This window comes from Bubalus kerabau, chromosome 2 (genome assembly GCF_029407905.1).
Source record: "Bubalus kerabau isolate K-KA32 ecotype Philippines breed swamp buffalo chromosome 2, PCC_UOA_SB_1v2, whole genome shotgun sequence".
NCBI lineage: Eukaryota > Metazoa > Chordata > Mammalia > Artiodactyla > Bovidae > Bubalus > Bubalus kerabau.
In genome coordinates, this window is record NC_073625.1 from 183,433,292 (window position 1) to 183,453,179 (window position 19,888).

General features: G+C 34.2%; 1 protein-coding gene across 4 annotated transcripts in view; it reads right to left on the reverse strand.

Moving 5' to 3' along the window:
- The window catches only part of DNAJC13 (DnaJ heat shock protein family (Hsp40) member C13), a 152,232-nt gene that overhangs the window by 70,362 nt on the left and 61,982 nt on the right, over positions 1-19,888 (reverse strand). For all 4 annotated transcript variants that reach the window (XM_055569685.1, XM_055569684.1, XM_055569686.1 and 1 more), the window contains exons 15-24: positions 19,065-19,220; positions 18,252-18,308; positions 15,767-15,888; positions 13,505-13,580; positions 10,420-10,515; positions 9,523-9,666; positions 5,987-6,069; positions 4,437-4,590; positions 266-369; positions 21-180 (exon numbers count right to left, since the gene is read on the reverse strand). In XM_055569685.1, the coding sequence (XP_055425660.1) occupies positions 21-180; positions 266-369; positions 4,437-4,590; positions 5,987-6,069; positions 9,523-9,666; positions 10,420-10,515; positions 13,505-13,580; positions 15,767-15,888; positions 18,252-18,308; positions 19,065-19,220 (1,152 nt within the window). The remainder of the gene's footprint in view (positions 1-20; positions 181-265; positions 370-4,436; positions 4,591-5,986; positions 6,070-9,522; positions 9,667-10,419; positions 10,516-13,504; positions 13,581-15,766; positions 15,889-18,251; positions 18,309-19,064; positions 19,221-19,888) is intronic.

Sequence of the window (19,888 nt, forward strand, 5' to 3'; positions counted from 1 at the left end):
TCTTTTAATGGCATCCTTACCCTTTCTAACATTCCAATGATATATCTTGTATCTGTAAAAGGTCCTATTTCTTCATGACATCTGCCATAAACAATAGCAAGGGCTTGTAAACATAAACACTTCATGTTTACTTTTGGGGTGAGTAGGAAACGATGATAAAGTTCATTGAAAAACTCATACCTAGATTAAAAAAAAAAAATTCATAATAGAATTAACCATGAGACTAACAGTGAAAACAAATATAATGATATGAAGAGTAGCTTACGATCGCTTAATTGATCCACTGTCTTCATTCTCATCTTCCTCCAATAGTAATCTCAGGTAATAATCTCCTATTTTGATCTCCTCTGCCAAGCACTCATATTTAACCTTTATTAATAAAAGCAAATTACATTATTATAGTTTACAATACAGTTTTGGAAATGTTCACACAATCATTTCTTAAAATTCTTCCTGTTCAGAGCTTTCTTCTTTTCTTGATGAAATAGTCTTTAACAACAAAAAATCATCATTTCTTAAAATATCTGGTAATTAATTATTATTAATATAACTTAGTTCAGTTAAATGTTGAGAGTCAGAATTCCACACTAGTTTTATGAATGTAAGGCTTTCAAATAAAAACTGTCAGAGGACTATATATTGTCCATGAAGATTTAAGGGAAGAAAACACCAAAATACCATAAAGAGACAATCTGGCTACAACTAAGCAAAAAGTACATGATCACACACCACACACAGTTTGCCAAACTCATACATGATACTTGTATGAGTTAGGGCCTTCTTTGATCTCCCAACACATCAACTATATTTTATGACATTTTTTATAGTATTAATTTTTATATAGTATTCATTCTCCATATGTCCAGGTTACACATTGGAATTAATATGTGAGGGAGTAGCCTATGATCTGGAACTGGGATTTGTCTCAAGCAAAGATTCGCGAACAACTATAAAAAGGAATTTCTTGACCAGATTATCAAAATTCTTTTACCAAAGCCTACAACGACTGTTTTCTAAAATTATAAACTATAAAATATAAAATATATATGTATATCTATTTCATTTTTTCCCATAAATTCTGAGTTTCAATTTGTTCAACCCCATTTATTAAGAACATAAGGTATACATTATGCACTGTTCTAGTTATTAGGGATGTAGCATTAAACTAACAAACAATTCTGTCCTTACAGAAGTAGTAGATAAAAAAGAAATATATATATGATAGTTGGGTGATAGTATGTACTATGGAATAAAATAAAGCAAGGAGGGAGTGTGAAGACAGAATATGTGTGTGTGTGTTCACATGTGTATGAAGGCTGTAATTTTAAACACAGTGGCCAGAGAATGCCCACTCAGATGATGACATCTAGCAAATGACTTGAAGGAAATGAAGCTCTCTGTAGAAAATAAAATTTTAGGCAGAGGGAACTGCAAGTAGAAAGACCTTGATTCAAGAATATGAATTTCATGTTTTTGGGGAAGCCAGAGTGGCCAGAGTCAACAGTGAGAGCATACTAGGAGATGAGATCAAAGAAACACTGCTTCGATTTAGGGGATACATATTTTATTTTGTAAGTCATTTTAAAGACTCGGGCTTTTACTAAGTGAGCTGGGAAGCTACAGAAGTACCAGAGTGCTTTGAGCAGAGAAGTGACAAGATCGACTTACACTATAACAAGATCATACTGCTAACCAAGTGGATAACAGATTGCAGAGAGGCAATGGTAGAAGCGCAGAAATTGCTACAATCCCATAAAGAGAAGAGGGCTGGATTCTGGGTACATTTTGAAGGTGCACTGAATAGAATTTGCTGACAAACTGAATTGGGGCATAAGAAAAAAGATGATTTCAAGGGTTTTGACTAGAAAATAAGGAGTAGTCATTATCTAAGATTAGAAAGACTATGTGAACTAGATTTGAGGGAAGAAGCAGAGCAGTTTTAGAGCTAAGTTCTAGAAGTTTATCAGATATCCAATTCATAAAGCAAAAGCATGAAATCTAGAAAAGAAAGTGTAAGCAGAAGATGAACGTCTTAAAGCCATCATTGTGTGTATGTGTTAGTTGCTCAGTCGTGTCCGACACTTTGCAACCCTATGGACTCTAGCCCACCATGCTCCTCTGTCCATGAGATTCTCCATCAGTTCAGTTCAGTTCAGTTCAGTTCAGTCAGTCGTGTCTGACTCTTTGCGACCCATGGACTGCAGCACACCAGGCTCTCCTGTCTATCACCAACTCCAGAAGTTTGCTCACACTCAAGTCCATCCAGTTGGTGATGGCATCCAACCATCTCATCCTCTGTCATCCCCTTCTTCTCCTGCCTTCAATCTTTCCCAGCATCAGGGTCTTTTCCAGTGAGTCAGTTCTTCACATCAGGTGCTCAAAGTATTGGAGTGTCAGCTTCCACATCAGTCATTCCAATGAATATTCAGGATTGATTTCCTTTAAGACTGACTAGTTTGATCTCCTTGCAGTCCAAGCGACTCTCAAGAGTCTTCTCCAACACCACAGTTCAAAAGTATCAATTCTTCAGTGCTCAGCTTTCTTTATAGTCCAACTCTCACATCCACACATGAATACTGGAAAAACCACAGCTTTGACTAGACGGACCTACATCGGCAAAGTCTGCTTTTTTAATATGCTGTTTAGGTTTGTCATAGCTTTTCTTTCAAGGAACAAGCATCTTTTAATTTCATGGCTGCTGTCACCATCTGCAGTGATTTTGGAGCCCCAAAAAATAAAGTCTCTGTTTCCACTGTTTCAGAATCTGTTTGCCATGAAGTGATGGGACCAGATGCCATGATCTTAGATTTCTGAATGTTGAGTTTTAAGCCAACTTTTTCACTCTCCTCTTTCACTTTCATCAAGAGGCTCTTCAGTTCTTCACTTTCTGCCATAAGAGTGGTGTCATCTGCATATCTGAGGTTATTGATATTTCTCCCAGCAATCATGATTCCAGCTTGTGCTTCATCCAGCCCAGCATATTTTGTACGATGTACTCTGCATGTATGTTAAATAAGCAGGGCGACAATATACAGCCTTGACGTACTCCTTTCCCGATTTGGAAACAGTCTGTTGTTCCATGTCCAGTTCTAACTGTTGCTTCTTGACCTGCATACAGATTTCTCAGGAGGCAGGTAAAAAGTGTTAAGTCACTCAATCGTGTCCGACTCTTTGCGGCCCTATGGACTATATAGCCCACCAAGCCCGCCAGGCTCCTCCGTCCGTGGGATTTTCCAAGCAAGAATACTGGAGTGGGTTGCCATTTCCTTCTCCAGGGGATCTTCCTGACTCAGGGATCGAACCCAGGTCTCCCACATTGCAGGCGGTCTCTTTACCATCTGAGCTACCAAGGAAGCCGCAGGTAGGTAAGGTGGTCTGCTATTCCCATATCTCTTAAGAATTTTCCACAGTTTTTTGTGATCCACAGAGTCAAAGGCTTTGGTGAAGTCAATAAAGCAAAAGTAGATGTTTTTCTGTTACTCTCTTGCTTTTTCGGTGACCCAACAGATGTTGGCAGTTTGATCTCTGGTTCCTCTGCCTTTTCTTAGCCCAGCTTGAACATCTGGAATTTCACTGTTCACATACTGTTGAAGCCTGGCTTGGAGAATTTTGAGCATTACTTTGCTAAAGTAATTACTTTCTCCATCAGTAAATAACAACAACAACAACAACAAAACCCATGAGAATGGATAAGAGCACCGAGTCAATAAATATCAATGAAAAAGAAGACCAAGAACTGATCCTTCAGGGCCAAGCAACACTTAGCAGTTGAACAGTAAGGAAAAATGAGCAAAGGAGGCAGAATGGACAGTGAAGGAGAAAATCCCCAAGAATACAGATTCCCAAAACCACAGTAAAGAAAGGTTTTTCAAAGGGGAGGCGATGAGCAGCAACAAATTATCAGTAAGTTTAAGAAATGCAGTTGAGTTAAAGAGCAAAGTCAGCAGAGTCATGAACATGATCAAATTTACAGCTAAAATAAAAATTTAGACACACAAGAGACAGCATACCACCACCAAGTTTCTTGTTCTTATTTTGTCATTATTCACATCACTATTTTAATAGAGCAGCAAAAAAAAGGCCACATTCAGAATTAAAATAACACAAAAAGTCTATTGAACAAGGTACAAGAAATAAGAGGAACAGATATGTTTCAACAAAGAATCTAAAGGGAAAGAAAACAAGCACAGAACAGATCTAGAATGCATAGGATCAAATTTATTAAAACTCCTACATGATTTTCAGGTACAAAACTCAGGTACTTAACAAATTTAATTTTTCATTTGTCTGAAGCAAAGTAAAAGTTTTCCAATATTTCCTGTATAAAATTATAAGTGAAAGGGAGAGATATACATTAAACAATTACAAATTAAAAAAAGCATAACTCCAAACTAATACTTTTAAAAAATAAATACACTACAAAAATTAAAATTTACCTCAAATTCATGATGGTTCCAGGAGATAACATTAGCACTACCAAGCTCTCTATCAATATTAAATGCTCTCATTTCAGATTCAAGACTATCTCTCAATTCTTCTCGTGTTTTGAAATTCCAAATTAAGTTTGACCTGGCATGGTCCTGACCAAACCTAGATATACATGTAATCAGAAAATAGTGGGAAGCAATAAATAATTTTAAAAATCTACAAATATCCCTAACAATAACTTATAATAAGCAACAGGAGAATTAATAAACTTTAGCAAACATAAATAAGGAAAATAAAATCTCTGTAAAGTTAGTATAGTAAAATATTAATAGTAAAATTTCAGTCACAGGTATACAAGTGCTCATTGTAAAATTCTTTTACCTTTTCTGTACATTTGAAAGTTTTCATTATAAAATGGTGAGGGGGAAAAATTAAGCCAAACCATAAAACAAATCTGTATGGATTTCAAAACAAGGAACTGATACTTTAATTTTAATATTTATTGCTAATATAAATTAAGAAAAGAATTATAAATAGATATGACATTACAGGTTGGGGATAAGAATTTCTGGATAATTGACTGTGGAAGTGTGTGGGATGAGCAACATTCCAGATTAGAACCTTACTAACTATCCAAGAAAAAATACTACTAAACTGCCAAACTCTGATGGATATTTTCAAAATACCTTTCTTTTATTCCTGGAATTATTTAACTATCATAATAAATTTGAATTCAAGTCTGAACTAAGGGTGGGTGGGTTTCCTACCATTCACTTTTAATCTGCAATCCTCCTAAAAAGTCTGATACCAGAATTTCAAGGAAATTTTAGGGAGGACAACACAACTGAGAAATTCCAGAAGAAGAAAACCAAGGAATATTCTTAAGGCCATATTATAAACACACTACACTCATAAGGTACTGTGGGAAGATTCTAAAGCACTTATTTTCCCCTATATAATCAATAGCAGCTTCCAGACTGAGTGCTGTGAATTATTTCAAAAAAGTTTTTGCAAACTCCACTAAATGTTTCAAAGTCCTTCAATGTGTGTATAATTGTGAGTGTGTGGGGAGGGTTAAGATGGAGGGTGCTGGGATGAAATAGTAGATGGGGAGGAGAGGCTACCATATTAGAAAGGCTGGAAAAGTATATGAGGTCAGCTCACTGGATGTCCACTTCCCACAAGTCTCCTTATGTTTTCATCATCCAGCTCTTTTAAGACTGTATTTCCAACAAGGCTTAAACAAGTTACAGTTATATCTAAGCCATAATAAAGTGTTTTAAAGTAACCATCTCTAAGCCTTAATAATTCTAAAAGTTCTTTTGGGTCATCAGACTACCAACACTCTAGAGAAAGTCTTAATTTTATGAAAGCATCACTAATCATACCAATCTTTCTTTTTTAATCATACCAAACTTAACAGCTATAATTCTTGACCCTGATAGCATAAAAAATACCTATAGCATAAAGCACTGCATTCAGGCAAAAAGAAAGAAACAAAAAATTGTCATGATTTTTCTAAGACCAATGCTAAATTTAATTAACTGGAAAAGTTTACCTATAATAGAAGAGATCCCAGTTTGCTTCTATTTTTATTCTTTGTCTTCTCTTTCGAAGAACTACTGGCTTTTGATTTATATTCTGGAAAAGAAAAAAATGTCATAGTGCTCAATCAGGAACTATTAAATAAGCTCAGTGAGAATATCATTATTTTGTAAGTGATGGGAAACATTTCCATTATCAAATTTTGCCAGAGACAAAATTAATGAGACAGAATCTATAAAATATAGATTATGAGATTATATCACAATGTATTTATAATACTTTGTCAGCATGTATTACTATAGTGTTGCTGAAATAGTTTCCATGTAGCCTGAAATTATTTTTTCAAATCCAAACTTTGTTAATAACAGTGAAAAACAGGTGACTTACTTTAAACATTTACATGCAGTTAATATACAAATCATATCATAGCAAAAAAATAAACACAAAAGATTAAAGGTTACTAAATTGCTACCAAAGACAAGAGAACAAGTATAAATTGAAATAGCTGATGGACAAAAACTAAGTAGCTATATTCATATACATGTGAAGTACAGCTTGAATTTAATTTACTAAACAAAGAATATCAAAGACAACTTCACATACCAGGCAGTTTAGTGTATTTCATACATGTAGCAGGGACTTAAACTCACCATGTTGTTTCTGTCCTGAATTTAATTGTTAAAAGGGGGGAAAATTTTTTTAAATAAAAATGAGTAAGCCTATGTATCTACACTATCTCTATTACACAAATTCTTCAAGGATGCCATCAGTAAAAATTATCTTTAAGACTAAAGGCCCACCTACTTCTCTAAAGTCTATGAACCAAATTTTAGGCAGTCATAAACGTATCTGAGAATTCAAAGAAAGTTATGGTCATATTTCACAGAAAGGCACATACATAAGGTTTATAACTGGAGGGGAAGATTTCAAAGATTTCTTGGAAGTCTGAAGGTTAAGAACCTTTGTTCCAAGTAAAATATGTAGACATTTCAATCATGAAATACTAATAGTCAATGTGACAGAAGCTAAAAGTAGAAAGTAGCATAGATTAAAACACGAAAGTCAGTAACTTCATTAAGGAAGTGGCAAACTATATAAAATAAACCAATAAAACAGAGTAGATATCACAGAAAGAATAAAGGCAAAGTAGTAAATTTTAAAAAGTAAATGCTGTTTGAAATATAAAACATATTGACTGAAGAAATACTCCCTACAAATTTTAATTCTATGCATTATCATGAAAACTAATGTTAGGTGACTTGAATACAGTACATAAATAGCTCACAATTTTAGTTTTAAGGACAAACCTTTCCTTAAAATCTCTAATTAAGTAATACTATCTTCAATTTCCCCTGCCCTCAGGACAAAAAGCTGGGAGTCTAGAATTATAAAAATGTAAACACTATGCAGAAAAAGGACAACCAGCTCGTCATAAACTAAGCTGACTAATTTAGAGATGTAGGTTAAAAGCTCTAAGTGGCTAAACAAACCCCTAAACTGTAAACAAATTTACATAACATAAATAAGAAAAAACCAATTCTATACATTAGCCAAAGGTTATTATTAACACAACACAGAACATCAGAAATGGAACTGACTTTCTAAACATCCTGATTACATAAGAAATGCAGGTCATTTTAAGACTAAATAGTTAATCTGGACAATGATTAATTTTCAGACTTTAGTTGAAGCTCATTAATTAGATATTTTGATATTAATATTTCCATGAATAAAGTAGTCACAAGGATTATTCACTGTTTCATAAAGAAATTAATGCTGAAAACAGTACTCTGGCAGAAATAATTAGTTTACTACCACAATAATTTACTGACTAGCATATTAATATTTGGTGTCATTATTTGCTTAGCACTTTAGATAATATCTCATGTAAATGAAACCAACTGATAAAACATTATTGAAAATAAAAATATTTCTTTTCCATCTGAATTCTTATCTTTAAATAATAGATGCCGTTCACATTTCTAGCTGAAATAGCTATGTGTTCAATTTTATACTGGATAAATGTTATGTATGAAATCTGATGCAAAAACTTATTTTCTGTATAATTATACCCAACAGCTTGAAACAAGTATTACTTCAGCAATGGGTTTAACTACTTGAACCCAGAAGCTTGCTATTTTTAATAACTATGAAAATCATTCATATCTAAAGCCTTTCAATTTTCAAATGCTATAGCAATATTATCATGACATGTATTGCCTTTTATTATACGTACTTTTAATACTAACTTCCTTGTACATCAAAGCAACCTCAAAGGACAGAGATAAGAGGTACTGCTATTCTGATTTTATGAAAGAGGAAAACAAAATTCTGAAAACCCTTAACTTACCATATGGGTTAGTAAGTGACAGAACCAGGCTCAGATGTAGGTTAACCAATTCAAAATTCAGTCTTTTTACTATCCTAGACATTTGAAAGCCTATCTTATGATTCTTTATAGTGATATGTCACTCATTCAAATTAACATTAACTCATTATGCTCAAGTTCTAAAGAACTGAATTTTGGTCTCAATTTCAGATAGACATATAAGATAATAATATTTCTGTTCTGGTGCACCTGATGCCTTAAGTTTAGACATTCTGGAAATTCGTTAAGAAACCTATTTATTTTTAGAGACATACTATTTTCCTTGAATAAGAAAACAGCTACCTTAAATAAAGAGATGGTAAAAGAGAAAGAATATAAACATGGTCAACAAAATCCGAGATCAAGTCAACTTTTACATGAAACCTTAAACCATTTTCAACCACGGTACATTCCATCTTAGATAGAAGGATTGAACATTACTGGATGAGGTTCTCTAGCACATACTACATGCTGAAGAATGAAACAAACTGTTTCAGATCTGACCTTGGTTTGAGGAAGTAATAATGAAATTTAAGTATATACAGTAAATTTAACAATGTTAATCTTATTTTCAAAATACTTGTCTCAAAAAAGCTAAACAAGAAGGGCAATTTTATCTGAATAGATAACAAAACAAAGTTCAGACAAGGAAGGAAAAAGATATATATGAAATTAAAAGTATGGACACTGTTAAGTTATGGAAGAAAAATTAAGAGTGAAAAGTCAAAGTGGAAGTGGCAGTTGCTCAGTTATATTTGACTTTTTGTGACGCCATGGACTAGAGCCTGCAAGGCTCCACTGTCATGGACCGGAGCCCACCAGACTCCTCTGTCCATGAATTCTTCAAGAAAGAATACTGAAGTGGGTTCCCATGCTCTTCTCCAGGGGATCTTCCCAACCAGGGATTGAATCCAGGTCTCTCACACTGCAGGCAGATTCTTTACCATCTGAGCCACCAGGGAAACCCAAGAGTGGAATTTTATATTAAATGATTAAAATCCTAACCACTGATTCATGAAACTATGAATTAAGAAGAATTTATATAAAACATAATCAGAACTAGGTGACATATCTTCAGGTGTTCCGTCAAAAGTATCTGACTACCATTTCTATGAACAGTGACAACTGAAGTAACTTAGGATACATGGAAGTCTTAGAAGTTCAGAAGACTTTATTTTTACCTCTTTTTGTGCAATGCCCATTCTATCCCTCCAGTGCATTAAGACAAGATCCACTTTTTCTTTGGCAAATTTTTCAACTTCTTTAGCAGCTTTTCCAGCTAGTCTTTGCCACTCTGGAACTTTATTAAATTTTCCATACTGATCCTATTAAATAATGTTGAATTCGATTACAGTCCTATATTTGTGAATTTATTTTAAAAATATAATTAGAGTGAGTCACACTATTTTACACGATTAAACAAATACTCAGAAAAAAAAAAACAAACAGTGGAAAAACAAAGTGAACATTTCCACAACATATTATATATTTTGTCCAAGAAATCTTAAATTTTCTATTTTACAAAATGAATATTTTAGAGGGATAGCAAGATATTAAGTGGGAGATGGGTGCAGACAGAGAAATGAGGTGAAGAAAGGAAACAAACACATTCTAATTGTTATTATATGACATCACTACAACAGCATATCTTGAAAGTCATTAAGTAATTTTCTCAAAGATAGCCAACAGTAATAATTAAGACTGCTTTGTAAAGGAAAAAAAGCCCTACTTAATTTTTTCAGTGTTAGCCTCTTTCACCATTTATCAATTATATATTATGTGTTAATATCACTTTATAAATTTGAAACAAATTTTTAAAAAATCCATTATTTAATGTGCCTATATGCTGTTAGAGAAAAAAATACAAGATAATTACTATTCATGAAATTAGATTCTGGTGATAACTTAATTCTAAAGATTATAGAACTGTACACTAAAAATAGGTTAAATTTTGGGGATGTAAATTTTACTTCAATAAAGCTGTTAATAGTAATAACTTAAAGGAACACTACTAATTAAGTGTTTCACAAAAAAGTACTCTTTCATACTGAAAAAACACTTATGACAAGGATATTTACCATTGCTATTTTCACATTATCTCTAACGTGCATCCTATCAGTATCCTTCTCAGGAACTGGATCGGAGCTGTCCAAGTATGCCAGCAAGCCTGGGGGCTAAAAACAACAAGAAAAAACAAGATATACAATCCATTTTCAAAACAACTGCACACACAAAATCTAGCCTTCAAACACCAAATAAATTAATACGATGACTCAGCTTGAATGGGCAAATTTAATTCAGACAATCACTGTACCTACTACTGTGGGCAAGAATCCCTTAGAAGCAATGGAGTAGCCCTAACAGTCAACAAAAGAGTCCGAAATGCAGTAAGTACTTCGGTGCAATCTCAAAAACAAAACAATGATCTCTGTTCGTTTCCAAGGCAATCCATTCAATATCACAGTTATCCAAGTATATGCCCCAAACACTAATGCCGAAAAAGCTGAACGGTGCTATGAAGACCTACAAGACCTTCTAGACTTAACACCAAAAAAAAGATGCTATTTTCATCATAGAGGACTGGTATGCAAAAGTAGGAAGTCAAGAGATATCTGGAGTAACAGGCAAATTTGGCCTTGGAGTACACAAAGAAGCAGGGCAAAGGCTAACAAGAGTTTTGCCAAGAGAATGCACGGGTCACAGCAAACACCCTCTTCCAACAACACAGAGACGACTCTACACATGGACATCACCAGACGGTCAATACCAAAATCAGACTGATTATATTCTTTGCAGCCAAAGATGGAGAAGCTCTATACAGTCAGCAAAAACAAGACCAGGAGCTGACTGTGGCTCAGATGAATTCCCTATTGCAAAATTCAGACTTAAATTGAAGAAAGTAGGGAAAACTACTAGACCACTCAGATTTGACCTAAATCAAATACCTTATGATTATACAGTAGAAGTGACAAATAGATTCAAGGGATTAGATCTGATAGAGTGCCTGAAGAACTATGGATGGAGGTTCGTGACACTGTACAGGAGGCAAAGATCAAAACCATCCCCAAGAAAAAGAAACGCAAAAAGGCAAAATGGCTGACTGAGGAGGCCTCACAAATAGTTGAGAAAATAAGAGAAGGTAAAGGCAAAGGAGAAAAGGAAAGATCCACCCATCTGAATGCAGAGTTCCAAAGAATAGCAAGAAGAGATAAGAAAGTCTTCCTCAGTGATCACTGCAAAGAAATAGAGGAAAACAACAGAATGGATAGGACTAGAGATCCCTTCAGGAAAAATACAGACATACCAAGGGAACATTTCATGCAAAGATGGGCTCAATAAAGGACAGAAATGGTACGGACCTAATAGAAAAAGAAGATATTAAAAAGAGGTAGCAAGAATACACAAAAGAACTATATAAAAAATGTCTTCACGACTCAGATAACCACGATGGTGTGACACTCACCTAGAGCTAGACATCCTGGAGTGTGAAGTTAAGTGGGCCTCAGGAAGCATTACTACAAACAAAGCTAGTGGAGGTGATGGAATTCCAGTTGAGCTATTTCAGATCCTAAAAGATGATGCTGTGAAAATGCTGCACTCAATATGCCAGCAAATTTGGAAAACTCAGCAGTGGCCACAGCACTGGAAAAGGTCAGTTTTCATTCCAATCCCAAACAAAGGCAATGCCAAACAAAGTTCAAACTACCACACAATTGCATTCATCTTATACGCTAGCAAAGTAACGCTCAAAATTCTCCAAGTCAGGCTTCAATAGTACATAAACTGTGAACTTCCAGATGTTTAAGCTGGATTTAGAAAAGGAAGAGGAACCAGAGATCAAATTGCTAACATCCGCTGGATCATCAGAAAAGTAAGGGAGTTCCAGAAAAACATCTACTTCTGCTTCATTGACTATGCCAAAGTCTTTGACTGTGTGGATCACAACAAACTGTGCAAAATTCTTCAAGAGATGGAAATACCAGACCACCTCATCTGCCTTCTGAAAAATCTGTATGCAGGTCAAGAAGCAATAGCTAAAACCGGACATGGAACAACAGACTGGTTCCAAATTGGGAAAGCAGTATGTCAAGGCTACATACTGTCACCCTGCTTATTAAACTTATATGCAGAGTACATCATATAAAATACGTTAGGCTGGATGAAGCAAAAGCTGGAATCAAGATTGCCAGGAGAGGTGTCAATAACCTCAGATATGCAGATGACACCACCCTTATGGCAGCAAGGGAAGAAGAACTAAAGAGTCTCTCAATGAAAGTGAAAAAGGAAAGTGAAAAAGTTGGCTTAAAACTCAACTTTCAGAAAACTAAGATCATGGCATCAGTCCCATCACTTCACGGCAAATAGATGGAGAAACAATGGAAACAGTGAGAGACTTTATTTTCTTGGGCTTCAAAATTACTGCAGATGATGACTGCAGCCATAAAATTAAAAGACGCTTGCTCTTTGGAAGAAAAGCTATGACCAACCTAGACAGCATATTAATAAAGCAGAGACATTACTTTGCCAGCAAAGGTCCATCTAGTCAGAGCTATGGTTTTTCCAGTAGTCATGTATGGATGTGAGAGTTGGACTATAAAGAAAGATGAGCACCAAAGAATTGATGCTTTTGAACTGTGGTGTTGGAGAAGACTCTTGAGAGTCCCTTGGACTGCAAGGAGATCTAACCAGTGAATCCTAAAGGAAATCAGTCCTGAATATTCATTGGAAGGACTGATGCTGAAGCTGAAACTCCAGTACTCTGGCCACCTTACGCAAAGAACTGACTCACTGGAAAAGACCCTGATGCTGGCAAAGTTTGAAGGCAGGAGAAGGGGACGACAGAGGATGAGATGGTTGGAAGGCATCACCTTCTGGATGGACATGAGTTTAAGCAAGCTTTGGGAGTTGGTGATGGAGAGGGAAGCCTGGCATGTCTCAGTCTATGGGGTCGCAAAGAGCTGGACACAACTGATTGACTGAACTGAACTGACGATTTAGCTACTGAGGATAACATTTATTGTATGATAACTCCTTTGATTAGTATCTTTTATATTAAAAACAAACAGGCAAACTAAACAAAACAAAACAAAACCAACCCTTAACCAAATAAATAACTTATCAATGAAATTTTATTGGGTAAGAATATATACTCAACTGACTTACCAAAATGCGTTTCAACAAGTTTGTTGCAGTTGCATTATCAGCTGTCCAGAGTCCGACTAAATGTCTACTTAGCTGTCTGAAAAAAGCAGACGTTGAGAAAGGTTTGCTGCTTTATCTCAGCTAGAACAAAAAGGAATTTTTAAGAACAACATATCATGTAAGAAATAAGACTACAATTAAAAAAAAAAAAATTCTACCTAGTCAATACTCTGTAATAACCTATATGTGAAAATAATCTAAAAAATAGGGGATATATATATAACTGAGTCATACTGCTGTACATGTGGATCTAACACAATACCCTAAATCAACTATACTCCAATAAAAATTAAGGAAAAAATCATTCTGATGTTAAATACTAAAAATTAATATTTTAACTTGAGCTATATGAGTAATTCAAATATTACTAACATTTTAATATTTTCTTCAAATTAAAATGCTTCCTTCTTGAACTCATCAATTTTCAACAGATCTAAACGTGAAGAGGTAGGTTCTTACCACATATTTTTAAAGACAGGGAAACAATTAGACTTGATAATATAATTAGTTTGTATTACAAGTCCTGCTATAGTGATCATATCATTCTGGAATTCTTTGGAATTCTGAACATGAGCAAATGTCAACTATGTTCTAATACATACTTCCTGGCAAGGTCAGAGATAGAAAATATTTTCAGTTTTGAACTGAACAAAGACTTAAAAAGCACTTTTGAGCTAAAAGAATATTTTGATTCAAAGTGAGTATCTAAGATTCACGTTGAATCTAGGACTTAGTCATTTATTAATCTTAATCCCCATGATGATATCTGTTACCCAGACTGGAAGCTTCTGGTAAATAGGGAATACATTTTATTCACCAGAGACACATGCTTTGGTAGGGATTCAACCGCCATTTGCAATAAGAATGAGGATGAATCCTGTGAGCGGAATGACCAAATAACCACTTAAGGGCATATATGTTAGTTACACTACCAAATGAAAGCAGTTTAATAAGAAAACCCAAACTGTGCTTTGTTCTGACACCAAAAAAACAAAAATCACTACTAAAACTGTTTACTCTATGTCTCTCTGGAAGCCTATTAACATACTGAAGTAATAACACATAATCTCCTTCACTGGCATTTGCTAAGTGTCGTATTAATGATTCCTAAAAAGATTTTAATTAGAGATAAGAGATAACATTTTATAGCAGCAATTTATAAAAGATAAAGCAATGTAAATGATAAATAGTATTTCTATTATAATTTGACAGTTTTTCAGTATTGTTACTGATCACAGTAGGGAATGCAACTGATTGATTAAACTGATTAATAAAAAGAGAAACAGGAAAGGGCTAGCATGGGGGTTTAACGGAATAAGATATTAAATAGTCTCTACTATGTAATATCTTAGCAAATATATTAGGAAATAACCTTTTTATATCTTTTTGTTTTCACAGGCAACACTGAAGACTACTTTTATGCCTAGTATTTTCAAGTAAGGGATGCAGATAGCTTCTCATAATAGTAAAAACAGAAAACTGCTGGCAGAGCAGCATACTACAGTAGCCAATAACCAAACATAGGTGATAAATACATGAAATTTATATTTCTACAATAAAGTAAGCATAAGTCAGCAATTTACACTATTATTTTAAAAAGCCAAAAAGAACATGATTAAAATATTACGTCAAGAATTATAAAGAAGAATTAAAAGAGCTGGAATTCATACAGCAGGGAGTAAACAGATTTATGTGTTTCCTCATATTTGAAGGATTTTTATAAAAGAGATGATTTACCTAAGGGAAAATTGTTTAACTGCAAGAGACTTAGGATAGGCTTGATTAGGTAAGGCTGGCTAGATAATTAAGTTTTCTTTTTTCTTAGAGTACCTAACAGACCAAAGTCATTTAAAAATCACTAGGTGGGTCATCTACATACGAGATAACCAGGAGGAAATGTAAGGAGAAAAGCCTTGGGGACATGTGGTTCTAGTTCCGTAAGATACAAAGCACTCTTTTCCATGTTCCAGTCCCATGACTATGCGGTGTAGAGCTTGATGAGCAGAGAGTAGGGGGAAAAAAGCAGTTTTATTTTTTTCCTCCCCAGTTATGCAGGGACATGGACAATGATCTTTTGGGTACAATCTTTCCATAAGGAAAGGACAAGAACTCGGTGAATCAAAAGAAAATGAAACATCTGTGTAATCCAACCACTCTGTTTTATGTAATATCTGAACCCCTCCTCTAAACAAGTTAACTGATAGCAAATTAAATTTAACCTACCTATTTGTAAGCATCCTTTGATCTGAGCTTATTGTAAACATCGCAGTATGCAAGTGTCGAGGTAAGGCACCTTCACTTAGGGCAAGCTCCTGCATTTTTGTAGCAATTTCTTTGTCACCTTCCTTTGGAAAAAGGGTAAGATGATCCCTAAGGCAACAATCTAAAGCAAGCTATTTTAATTTTGTTAATTTTACATCTCTAGATAAAATAATTATTCAGTATACAATGTAATGAAAAATTAAATATGCAACTCCAATTATCCGAAAATAACACAGGTGAATAATATTATAAGTCATTTAAAAATATTATTTGCCTTTGGAATAAGATTTTAATGTTCCAAGATATAGTTATCTCATGACTTATACATTGCTTAACTTTAAAATTAGGTTCATTCCTTAAGTATATATCAGCCAATGAAGGGCAGAGGTGACTCACAGAAATCAGTAACTCCTACCAAAGGCATCTGCAAACCTGCTTGCTCTTGTTGGCAAAGATATATTCACTTTTATGGTGAATACAATTCTTTATTTTTTTAAAAAAGAATGATGTGATGTTGAGGTAGTTCTTTGTATTCTTATTTCACTCTGCTTATTTAGACTTTCTTTCACAAAAGGGTAGGATAGATAGGACTACTAATCAAAGATAAACAGAGCTATGAATTAAGCAAGCACTGTAATATTTAAGATGTGTGAAAAAGTAAAAATATAATGTTACTGAAAAAAAAGTACAAGTATATAGCATAACTAAAGATTCAGAAGTATACAAATGTACATGCAGTATGAATATGTACATATATCATTTGATATAAATGAATGTAGTATGTATATAAATATACATAGTATGTATATGTACATATATAATTTTGAACATGGTCTGAGAGGAAATTCACCAGAAAACTAACAGCTGTTGTCTCTGGATGGTAAAAATACAGGTGATTTATTTCTTCCTTGTGTTTTTTCTGAAAAACCCAATACTTCTTAAAAAGATCATACACTGCTTTCACAATCAGAAAATAGCAACTTAAGATATTTGCCAGGATTTCGGTGTAAATTAAAAAAGCCTCCCTACACAGACACTGCTCTAGTAACTGGCTAGGAATCTTGACACCTGTGGCTTGTACTGAAGTCAAAATGGCCTTTTGGTTATATATGCCATTCATTAAATATTTCTGAATGAACAGCAATATATTAAGGGATCAAATCCAGGAAGACTCACTGGTATGGTCTCATGGTCCTAACTGTCCTTGGCGACTTCAAGCTCTCTAAGTGAGGGATGTGGCATTTACTTTGGAAGCTAATATTAAGCATAGTACCTATTAGCTGAAGGGGGACAATTCACTTTTATTTCATGTATACACTAAAAACGCAAATAAACTTTGATGTTCCAACCAATCTAAGTCTATATATAACTTTCAATAGCTGTTTAACAGTATACTAATACTGTGCTTATTATTTAGCTACTTGTTATATTTATGAACTATAATGGCAGAGTTTTTTGACAAAGGGAGCACTCTTATATTTTATCCAATTATGACAAAAGTATATAAAAGCCATTAAACTTATATTGTAAACATCCAGTAAGTTCATATTAATAGCCACGATCTCATCTTCTAAAAAATATCTATCTATCTATACAAAGTCGCTCAATTGTATTTTACTCTTTGCGACCCCAAGGACTGTAGCCTGCCAGGCTCCTCTGTCCATGGTATTCTCCAGGTCCGAATACTGGAGTGGGTAGTCGTTTCCTTCTCCAGGGGATCTTCCCAATTGAGGGATCGAACCCAGATCACCCACAGGGCAGGCGGTTTCTTCACCATCTGAGCCACCAGGGAAGCCCAAGTAAACTGGAGTGGGTAGCCTGTCCCTTCTCCAGGGGATCTTCCCAACCCAGGAATTGAACTGGGGTCTCCTACACTGCAAGCGGATTCTTTCTTTCCCACCTGAGCTACCAGCTGAGCCCCAGAAAAAACACATAAGGCTAAAGCAACTATCCTGGAGAAGCAAGAGTTCATGTCCAACAATATCATGTCCTGATCTCTGGGGCTTAAATATATATGCAGGTTAGCATGAGAAACTTTTTGTTACAATATTTATTTAATACTACTTGGCTATAAACTAACTCCATTAATAGATTTCCATATAGACTTAGTACCTGAATGAAGTTTCAATACCATCACCACTACCATCCATAAAAGAGAGGAAGGGAGAAACAATGCTAACTTTACTTTTAAAATAAAACAAATAATGGAGGACCAGAAAAATTAATTTGCTCTAAATCTACTTACTTAAGAACTTTAAATTCTTAGTTTATTATTGAAGGATTGTTGTTGCAAGTAGTTTAAAAATAATATAAACATTTAAAATTACTTTTCTTACCCAGAAATACTGCATATTTCCCATAAAAGACTGAAAGTAACTTTGTCAACCCAAGTTAAAAGAGCCAATCAACATTCAAGTAAGTTGAACTTTCAAAATTGTTTTCTCACCTCTATTATTGCCTTCATAACCAATCCAGCTCCCTTTATAATTGCCATGGAAGGATGCTTTAAAATAGGGAGAAAAAAGTATCACAGAATAAAAGAGTTTTATTCCAACATATTTAGGGGTTGCTCTTAAGAGGGATACACAGTTTTATGCAAGGTATTAAGCCATAAAATTGAAAGTGAAACCCTTTCACCCTTTAAAGCCACAAAATTAGTAAAAAGCTACATCTCAAAGTCAGTTCACAGTATGGTTTAAAAATTTTAGGTATTCTTACAATATAGCTTTACAGATACTACAAAGAGTTTACAGAAGTAGAAACAGCTAGCACTAATGTGAATAATTACATATATTCTACTTATTGGAATGATAAATATCAAATGATTATGATATTAACATAATAGAAATAGACATTTATAAATATAAATATCACATACACACATGTACATAATAAACATGATGGCATTATATGAAATAAATGTTTTCAATTGCTCATGAAAGGCCCTGCTAAAGCTCACCTTAATATTTGGAAATTTATAAAGAAAAGAGAACTTTGAGTTGATCACAGGAAAAAAATCAGTTTTTCACTACTTTTAAGATGGAAAAGATGTACAACAGAGTCAAATATTGATCAAAAGCCATCAATAGAACTCTACGTGAAACATTAAGAAATCAGTGAAATATTCTAATACGATAACATACTAGGCTGTATTTATTTAGATTACCACAGAAGCACACATACATTATTTTAAAAACCAACTGACCGAAAAGTGGTTCTCTCGGATTAGTTGTTACCTGATAAAAGTGTAAGCTCTCACCTGAAAGAGTTTAAAGAGTGTTCTTCCATTGGATGCTACCATCTCCAAGAGCATATCGAACTGCTGCCCTTCTGTTGTCTCACTATATGGAGCACACAGGGCAAAAGTAAGGAAGTCCAAGAGTGAACTAATAACTAGGGCACCAGTCCCATGATCCTGAAACAAAGTAACATATTACCTTGGCTTAGTGCAGAGAGCTTCACTTAAAAGACAGCTAATAATGGGTTTTTTTCTGTTATCCTATTATGTGAGAAGTAAACATTTAATTTCCCAAAATGAATTTTAGAGTGCTCTCAACATGAGTACTACTCCAAGCAGTACTTGTTTTACTAATGTAGTATATCCAGTGCTTATCTTATCTCAGAAAGAAAACAGTTAAAATTCAGTCAAATTTCAAGAGAATAACCAAGACTCCTCAAACATGTATAACTAATGTTAATGTATATTTGTATAAAAGGCAATCTTGGATAAAACCTGCAAAGCTTTAGCAATCTGTTCATATTCCTTCTAGATGTTGCCCATCTCCAAAACTGTTAAGCAATGATTTGAGGAATAAAAATTTTTTTTAAAGCAAATTATTTCATAATGACATTTTTAAAGCAAGCAGAAAAGTAAAAATCTGGGATATAACTAAAAAGTTAAAGGCTTTGTAATTTATCCTTTCCTAAATAATTAAATAGCCTTAAGACACTATTTTATAGTAATAAAATAAGTAAGTGAGCAAGCTGAACTGTAACCAATACTGAAATGAGGGCCACAATTTAAAACAAAACACAACAAAAACTGTCCATGTTGTACTTTCAGAATATCCTCAATCTCTATGG